At 46.9% G+C, this 9,600-nt stretch overlaps 1 protein-coding gene across 1 annotated transcript; it reads right to left on the bottom strand.

Annotated features, from left to right (window-relative positions):
* Window positions 1-6,956: 6,956 nt before the first annotated feature.
* LOC130467310 (uncharacterized) lies at window positions 6,957-8,438 on the bottom strand. The gene is made up of 2 exons (XM_056835784.1): window positions 7,508-8,438; window positions 6,957-7,291 (listed from the first exon to the last, which is right to left on the bottom strand). The coding sequence occupies exons 1-2, from the start codon at window positions 8,436-8,438 to the stop codon at window positions 6,957-6,959; spliced, it is 1,266 nt and encodes a 421-aa protein (XP_056691762.1).
* Between the last annotated feature and the right edge of the window lie 1,162 nt (window positions 8,439-9,600).

The raw sequence follows: 9,600 nt of genomic DNA, 5'->3' as shown, positions 1-9,600 counted from the left end.
ACGCCCTGCTGGCAGCCACGTAGGCTCCATTTTCCACGTCTGCCCATGTCATCAAGAGGGTATTTTCCCTCTAATAATTGTCCCCAAAACCCATTTTGAATTTATTCCGGGAAGTTCAAAAGGAGAAATGGGTTTTTACGAGAAAAGGGTGGAAACTGCCTCTTGATCCTCCCAACGCTGACGGTGTTAATGCAATGATGACTTTTCTTGGAGAGACCAACCGCTCACCTGCGCCAATAAATAGGCCTGCTTGCTTCACCACTTCCACACATTTCCGCATTCTCTCTCTTCTCTTTCCCAGAAAAAGCAACCGGCGCCTTTCTCTCTCCCTTTCTCAGGTAACCGCTTCCCTTCCATCTTCTTTCCTTCTTTTCTCTTTTCAATTTCTTCTATGTCACAACGAATGGGGACGAAATCCACCCGCGCAAAGAACAAGAAGGTAGTTGTGGAGTGCGATCTGGACGAAGGGCCGATTTTCAGCCCTACCCATATCTTGGACAAGAAGAACGCTCGGCCGGCAACTTGGGGGAAACAAGATGTGGCCGCGCTCAGTGAGGAGTGTGGCTTCCCTCCGTCGGCGGTAATTCGGTTGCCGCAGCCCGATGAACGGGCCGATTGGACATCGGACGGCTGGGTGTGCTTTTATGAGTACCCCTTCAGAATTGGGTACACTTATTCCTTTTCTCCACTGGTTCGGGGAGTTTTGAAGGCCCTGGCGGTGCCGCCTGCGCAGTTAATGCCGTAGGTCTGGAGAGTAATGCATCTGGTTGACCACTTGGTTGGCCAACTGGACATGGAGTTTCGGGTTGAAGACCTAGTTTACACTTACAAGGTCCAAAATTATGGGGCTGGTAGGTACTTGCTGCATGTCAAGGATGACAGAGAGGCTCTTCTTGGTGCGGACAAGTCGAATGACCGCGGGTGGATGGGTCGATTATTTTTTGTAGAGTTGGCTAGTTTAGGGCCCGACTCCGACTTCTTGACGGGGGAATGGATGGCTAGAGGTATTTATTGTTGCTTTTTGTGTTTTTTGGGCTTGTTGAATTGACTTTGTCTCACTTGTTTGCTTTTGTAGGTGCATCATTCGACACTGTTGGAGTCGGTGTAGAGGCTGTAGAAAAGACTGCAGTTCTCTTGGGAGTCCCTCTAAAGGACAAAGCTTTTATCGGCATCAGGTTTGATCGTGAAGAACCTTCTCAAGAAGAAGAAATTTCTGAGCCTGCAAACATGTCGATATCAACAGGTAAACATGTGTTAGGGTTAGTTTACAATTTTGGGTTCGTTGCCCTTTAAAACAAAAAATAAGTTACAACTATTGTGACGAGACTATGTCGTCGAAATGTTTTGCACAGGAACTGGCCCGTCGACACGCTCTAGCAAGGCTCCCTCTGCGGATGCGCTGATGAGAAGAAGGTTGGAGGCACTGGGGAGTGTGTCTCGACCTAAACCCATCACTCTGATATCACCTCCGAGGCTACCAAAGGCTTCCATCGATGCCCCGGTGACTGGGGAGACCGGGTCGTCCATGCCTGCTGAGAAAAAGCTGCCGCCTCCTTCTCGGGAGAGGAAGCTCTCAGTGGAGTTTCCTGACGACTATGGGTCGGCAGATGCGCCACGAGTCCAGCTTTGGCCTGAGGTTGACCGCCTATGGATGCCGGCCAGCCGAGAGCGTCAAGAGTCCCTGTCCCCAGTTGCTGCAACTGTCGAGAGTGTCTCGGATTCTTGGAAGGTATGACCTACTCTGTTTATTTTACTCTTTATTGCCCGCCGTCCTTGAGTCATCATTCAATGATTTAGACTTCCTTTTCTTTTCCTGTTTACCATAGGCCCTGCAATCTGCTTTGGCTACACGCCATCATGTCATAATGTTAGAGGATCAAATTGTAAAAATGAAAAACGACATGAAGAAAGCAAAGCAGGAGGTTGGTCGTCTTGGCGGTGTGGCCAAGTAGGCGACGGCCAGAGCTGAGGCGCTGCAGGCGGAGCAAGAAAAGGGGGCTGCTGAGATTGCAACGTTGAATGCCGAGAAAGAGACGTTAGCTGTTGAGGTCGACGAGCTGAAGACGTCTCTCTCCAAAGTCAAGGCGAGGATTTTCGAGTGTGCTGGCTACTACACTTGGAAGATGAAAGCTGAGATGATGGAGGACTTCAAGGCGGGCAAACATGTGAACTAGACTCTTGAGGAAGATATTGCCCAGTTCAACGCTTCATTCCCTGAGGACTATATCGCCCCTGGTGCCGTGAGCGATGAGGAAGACGTTGAGGAGGGTGCAACAACAACCATCCCCAATGCCAAGACGGTAACAAGGGGAGAATGCAGGTCCAGCAGACCCTCTGGAGTAGCTCTGTCCCCCCTCCTTAAAATTTCAATGGTGTTTTCTTAAACAATGGTTCTTTTAAACAATGTTTTTGTGTTTGGCCTATGAAAAGGTCGGAAAAATATTGGTTGTGTTCGTCTTAATGGCGGCAGCCTTTTGTGTGTTTTTGGGCTTGTCAAGGGGACAAGACATGTAAATATGTGTGGATTTCTAATTTCCAGGTTTGGTTGGTTTGAATGCTTGTGTTTGGGAAAAATATTTCCGGGTTTGTGTTTGTTTTGCAGGTTGCGCACGTACCTTGAGTTTGACTTTGGCGACGCCTCCAGCCTGTCGGCGAGATGCTGCGAAATGTATACTGTAGACAAAAAATGTAGATCTGTATTCCATTGTGTACGTAATGTACATGCGTTTTTGTCATGGCCTAAATTGTGTTTTGTAATATGTAAGATTTGTAATATGTAATGTATACAAGTATGTTTGAGAAACATGAAAAAAGTTTTCAGTGTTTCCTTGCGTTGTTTCCTTGAATATGTGTGTATGATTTCGAGTTTGCTTTCCTGTACTCTGTTTTGTAAACTTCAATCCATCCACCCTCTCCTTGTCGAATCCGTCATCATGTGAGCATCATACTGCCAACATAGCAGAGCGTGTGGGTTGGCCGTTGGTGGAGCCAACAACCCTCCGATGCTTAAGTCAGTATAGAGCAACGTGAAATGAAACGAAGTTGCGACAAGGAGAGGAAAAGAAAAACGGTTCAAGAGAAATACTAGAAGAAGTGTACACGTGTTTGCTATTCCTTCTAGGTGTAAGTTCATGCTGGCATCGTGTTGTTACCTGCAAAACGAGACAATGGTGTGAAGATTGGCCGTTGGTGGAGCCAACGGCCCTCCGATGCCTAAGTCAGTATGATAATGATATGATTTAAAAAAAAGGAAGAAGTAAAAAAGACACAGATAAGGGGCTTAACTTCTTTTGTCTTTGCAATTGTGTTTTGCCATGGTGGCGTCCGAGATGTTATCGGGTTCGTAATACGTCATGCCTATACCGTTTTTAGGGGTGTCGACATAATGGCGATAGATGCTAGAGTTCCTGTATGTTAGGAAAAACTAGAAAAAAGAAAAGATTCCAAGTGTTTAGAAATGGTACAGTTTCAAGTGTGTTGCGTTCCAACTCCTTGGGATAGATGTACCGTCTCTGTCAACCAACTCGTATGCGCCATGACCTGTCCGTCTTATAATCTGATAGGGACCTTCCCATGTCGGAGCTAACTTGCCATGTCGAGGATCCTTCTTGTTTGGAAAGACTTTGCGCAGAACCCAATCTCCTTGCTGAAATACTCGAGCTCTTACATTCTTGTTGTAACTATTCGCGACTGCTTGTTGGTAGGATGCCATCCTGACCAATGTTGCATCTCGGAGTTCGTCGACAGTATCGATGTCGTAGGCCAGGACTGAGTCGTTCATTCCTGGGGCCATGAAACTGCTTCTTGCTGTGGGGAGCTCGACTTCAGGAGGAATGATTGCCTCACAACCGAAGACCAAGGAGAAAGGAGTATGATTAGTTGCCGTCTTGGGTGTTGTCCTGTCAGCCCAAAGGATCATAGGTAATTCGTCGGTCCATCTTCCTTTGGCGTCGTCAAGGCGCTTCTTGAGGTTGTTGATGATGATTTTGTTGCTTGACTCGGCTTGGCCATTTTCCTGAGGGTACCTTGGTATTGAGGTGTGTAAGGTGATGTTGTATCTGCTGCAGAATTCTTTGGTTTTGTTGCTGATGAACTGAGAACCGTTGTCGCAGACGATCTCGGAAGGGATGCCGAATCCATTGAGGACATTTCGCTTGATGAATGAAATGACCTCAGTATCTCGAAATCGTTTGAATGCTTTCGCTTCGATCCACTTGGAGAAGTAATCAGTCATTGCCAACATGAAGACGCGCTGCCCTGATGTTTGTGGTAAGGGTTCTACTATGTCCATCCCCCACTTCATGAAGGGCCAGGGAGACCAAATGGGATGGAGCACTTCACAAGGTTGGTGAGAGATGGATGCGAACCGCTGGCAAGAGTCGCACTTCCTTTTTCATGGTGGGCCCGTAATATCCCATGGTAAGAGTCTTGTGGGCTAAGCTTCGTCCTCCGGCGTGATTTCCGCATTCGCCATCGTGTATGTTGCGCAGTGTCGACTCGATCTCGTAATGATCCAAGCATCTCAGGTATGGTCCTGCAACTGATTTTCTGAATAGTACCCTATGGATTAAGATGAATCTGAAAGCTTTCATGCGGAAGGTTTTTTCGTGGGTGACTCCAGGTGGGATGGTATTGTGTTTGAGCCAGTGTATATAGGGGTCACTCCATGAAAGCACTTGGATTGGTGGAGTTTGTTCGGTGATGGGTAGGTTGTCTTTGGTGATGGCTGGTTACATTAAGTGGACTACGGGGATGGAAGTGAGCTTGGGTTTGATGTTTGAGCCGAGATTGGCTAGGGCGTCAGCCTGGGTGTTCTGATCTCTTGGTATTTGTTGTAGGGTGCATGAGTCGAACTTGTTGAAGAGCCTTTTCGCTATCTCCAAGTAGGCCTGCATCTTTGAGTCCTTCGCTGCATACGAACTGTTAATTTGACTGATAACTAATAATGAATCACAACGTACCTCAAGTCGGCGGATACCCATGCCAAGTGCTAGTGATAAACCTAAGACAAAAGCCTCGTATTCCGCCTCATTGTTGGTAGCTTTGAACTCGCAACAGACAAATTGTACTATGGTGTCCCCTTGTGGCGACTTTAGCACAATGCCTAGACCTGTCCCCCGTATGTTGGAGGAACCGTCAATATGCAGGGTCCATGTCGATGAGAGTCCACCATCGGTTAGTATGTTGATTTCTTTGTCGACTTCGTGCTGAAGGCTTGGGTTGAAGTCAGCCACAAAATCTGCTAGAGCTTGCGACTTGATGGCTGTGCGAGGTTCGTACCTAATATCGTAACAACCTAACTGTATTGCCCACTTGGACATCTTGCTAGAAAATTCGGGTTTCCTCATGATTGACTTCGTGGGATAGTTAGTTCTGACAGTTATGGGATGACATTCGAAATAAGGGCGTAATTTAGTAGAGGCAACGACTAAAGCAAGAACAAGTTTTTCGAGGTGAGAGTACCTTGTTTCGACGCTAGGTAAAGACTTACTGACGTAGTCAATAGGTAGTTGCCTGCCGTCTTCTTCTCGTACTAGTACTGCGCTGATGGTCGACTCTGTAACTGCAAGGTATACATGTAGTTCCTCTATGTCTTTTGGTTTGGATAGTAGCGGAGGGTTCGACAGATACTGTTTGAGTTGTTGTAATGCAGCTTCGTGTTGGTCGGTCCAACTGAATTTCTCGTTCTTTCTGAGGATGTCATAGAATAATTTGCACTTGTCGGACAACCTGGAGATGAAGCGGTTGAGAGCAGCCACTGTGCCTGCTCACTTTTGTACGTCCTTTTGATTTCGAGGTGATTGTAGGTTGATGATTGCGCGGATCTGGTCTGGACTAGATTCGCTGCCTCTTTGAGTAACCATATAACCCAAGAATTTCCTAGAGGAGACCCCAAATGAGCATTTGGTGGGGTTTAGCTTCATGCTGTATTCTCCTAGTACGTCGAAAGCTTGTTGGAGATGCGATATGTGATATGAAGCTTTTTTGGATTTTACCAACATGTCGTCGATATAGACTTCCATTGTGTCGCCTAGCTGTTTTCTGAACATTTTGTTAACTAGACGTTGATAGGTGGCACCAGCATTCCTTAAACCGAACGGCATGACTTTGTAGCAGTAAGTTCCACGTTCCGTGATGAAGGCGGTTTTCTCTTGGTCTTCCGGCTGCATCAGAATCTGGTTGTACCCACTGAATGCATCCATAAATGTGAGAATTTCGTGCCCTGCAGTAGCATCAACCATGGCGTCCATGTGGGGTAAGGGAAAGGAATCTTTGGGGCATGCTTTGTTGATGTCGGTGAAGTCTATACAAACACGCCATTTCCCGTTCTTCTTCCTGAATACGACGACGTTGGCTAGCCAGCCTGGATATTTGACTTCTCTAATCTTTCTGGTGTCCAATAGTTGTTGGACTTCGTCGTTGATGATTTGATTGCGTTCCGGAGCGCAATTTCGTCGTTTCTGTTTGACGGGCATGTGATGTGGATCAACACTTAGTTTTTGAGTGATGACATCAGGACTGATGCTCGGCATGTCTTCATAGGACCATGCGAAACAATCTGCGTTGGCTTTGAGAAACGTGGTGAGTTCCGATCTCATGTTGTCAGGAACGTCGCATCCAATAAAGACCACTTGTTCTGGTTTCGCAGGATCCAAGATGACTTCATCAAGCTGCTCGGATTTGGGCTCTTTGTAGCCTGCTGGGTCAGAACTGGACTGTAGTTGCTATAGAGAGGATTTATTGGTGGCTGAGGGTTTTAGTGCCGCCTTGTAACATTCTTTGGATTCTTGCTAATCCCCCTTGATTTCCTGAACCCCCCATCGAGTTGGGAATTTGATGGCTTGATGGTATGTCGATGGGATGGCCTTCATGTCGTGAATCCAAGGCCTGCCCAAGATAATTTTGTAAGATGAAGGGAAATCAATAACACAAAATTTTACCTGTTGGTTGATCCCCTAGGCATAAACGGGTAGGGTAACTTCTCCAAAGGTGGTCTTTGCCTCGCCGCTGAATCCTATCAACACGGTGGATTTTTTGACGACATCTGTGTCTGGGTTGAGCCCCATTTCCTTGAGAGCGTCGAGCATCATCACGTTGGTCGAGTTGCTGTTGTCAACTAGGACTCGTTTGATCATGCAGTTTCCAGCAGGGATGGATATCACCAAGCCATCGTGATGTTTATCCGAGATGTCCCCTGCATCAGATTCATCAAAAGATATAGGGGTTAGGTACTTCGCGGCTACGGCTCGGACCGGTCTGTCTATTTCATTTTCTCGAGCATGCCTCTTCGCTGCAGAATAAGTCAAACCACAAATGTCAGAACCTCCAGCAATAAAATTTACAGTTTTAGTATGAGGAGGAGGTGGAGGAGGTCGAGATGGAGAGTTAGAGTTGTCTTTGTTGACGACGCCACGAGCTTTGTCTAACATAACGTCCTTGAGGTATCCGTTCTTCAGCAGATAGGCTACTTCTCTTCGTAGTGCTACGCAATCGTTGGTGGTGTGACCTATGTCGGCATGGAAATCACACCATTTTGAGGGATCCTTCTTTGATTCGGGTTTACTGGACTTCGGCGGCCGTTGCACTACTTTTCCCATCTTCAAGAGGTGGTTCATCAAACCTACAATGTCAACACAAAAAGAATATTCGTTAATCCTTGGGGGCAGGTCTGGACTGTTCTTCCAGTCGGAGTCGTCGTCGTCCTCCACCACTGCTAAATGTTGAGGTCGGGGATATGGGGCAGGACGATCATTGTTTCTCATGGGGTAGGATAATCGCCTGTCCATCTTGGTGTAGTCGTTAGCTCCTTTTCTGGAATAGAGAGTCTCATCCAACCTGACTTGGGCCATTGCTTTGGCTTGAGCGTCTTCAAACGTCTTGCAGAGGTATTTGATCAGGTCCCTCCAAAGATCGGTTTCATCATACAGTCCTTGTCTGAACGCTTTGATTGCTGTTGGGACGTCACATTGAGGTACAGTCACCTTCTCTCTAATGAACCGAGTTTTGTAATCCTTCAGAGGTTCATCCGGACGTTGAACCACGCAATATAGGTCGCTTGTTTGTTTCCCCAAACACCTGCTGCTGGCGAACTGCTGATTGAACATGCTGTCAAGATGAGAAAAAGAGGTGATGCATCCGTTCCGCAAGCTAGTTAACCACTTCAAGGCGGGTCCAATCAGTGTCGAACCGAACCCTTTGCAAAGACTAGGTTCCCTCATGTGTTTGGGGACTAGGATCGTCATTATCCGCTGCTTGTAAGTTAAGATATGCTCCCTTGGGTCGGTTGTTCCGTCATACATAAGCATATTGGGTGGGCTAAACCACTTCGGGATGTCGATTGCGTCGATGGGATCGGCATAGGGTGAGTCGGCATAACTGTCTAGGCTGACTTCTTTGATTGGTGTTGGTACTCCCGGAATTTTATTTATCATGGTCATGATTTGTCGGAGTTGATGGTTAGTGTTTTCACAGATGCTGTTGAGCACTGGGACGAGGGGGCTGAATGTTTCGGGGAGGCTAGCTTGGAGGTGTTGGTAATATGTGTTTTGTGGGTATATGTTGTGAGGTTGATGAGGAGTGAATTGCGGCACAACTTGTTGCATGTAGGGAGGCGTACCGTGGGTAGTGTTGTGGGATCTTTTACGGTGCTGACGTGGCACGCGCTCCTCGGAGGTATCAAGTATGACTTGGCACGAACTTCTGGCAACCTGCAAAACAAGAATATTCCCGTAGGAATATTCCCTCCGATGCTTAAGTAAGTATAAGCTAGAGAGATAAGTAATTTGTAGAGAGAAGGCAGATCAAAGGTAAATTAGTTGTTGGTGGGCAAGAATTGAATGCCCTTTTACCTTGGGATCTGAGCTATTTATAGTGCTAGGGTTTCTTGGGGACTGCACCCTCAACCCTAGCTGTGGGATGCGTGCCCCTTGGGGATTTAGCACACGTGGCCTTCGGCCTGCAATGATGGACCTTCCATATTTGGACCGGCTTTCAAAGAGAATGGGCTTTGCCAAATGGGGCTCTGTCTTTATTCTGGTGGGGTACCAGGATTTTGGGCCTTCTTTCTAGGTCTGAGCCCATCTGATCAGTATGAGTCGTAGGCTGCCTCTTTGGGCTTTGTGGGTGATATATTCAAGCCCACATCATTTGCCCCTCATGAGGAGTGAAAACAGACGTTAGTTTTCACTGCTCTTGGAGTGTCCAACGAGGTGATGACGCGTAGCAGGGGTAATCATTTCTTACCCCTCTATAAATAAGTGGCCAATTTGAGTGATTTTCCCCCTCATTTCCAGTGATCATTTCAAAGCAATAGGAGAAGGCGATTTCCGGCGTCTTACATCCACCGAAATCCACCGTAGCACCGCCACGATCTTCAAAGTCGTGTTCTTGCAGTTCTTCATCCAAGTTCTTTCACAAACTCTCTTTTGATTTATCAGGTAAATGCTTTCTTTGGAAAAATGTGTTTGTTGATTTTGATTCCTCCGAATTCTCTTCTTAGTCATGCATGGGTCTCGTCAAACTGAGGGTGTCATCTTGTCCCTTTGACGTCTTCTTTTTTCAAGTTTCTCCCTGCTTTGAGACAAGTCTTGGCTTGTTGCA

The sequence above is a fragment of the Spinacia oleracea genome, chromosome 2, assembly GCF_020520425.1.
Source record: "Spinacia oleracea cultivar Varoflay chromosome 2, BTI_SOV_V1, whole genome shotgun sequence".
In the NCBI taxonomy this organism is placed as follows: Eukaryota; Viridiplantae; Streptophyta; class Magnoliopsida; order Caryophyllales; family Amaranthaceae; genus Spinacia; species Spinacia oleracea.
The sequence above is the reverse complement of the archived record's forward strand: the minus strand, read 5'-3'. Positions and strand labels throughout refer to the sequence as shown.

Bases quoted from the DNA above. Each gene is read 5' to 3' on its own strand.
- LOC130467310 (XM_056835784.1), bottom strand. From the start codon at position 8,438: ATGACCATGATAAATAAAATTCCGGGAGTACCAACACCAATCAAAGAA. The intron at 7,292-7,507 runs GTCACACCACCA...CTTATTCTGCAG, and splicing joins TGATTTCCATGCCGACATAG to CGAAGAGGCATGCTCGAGAA.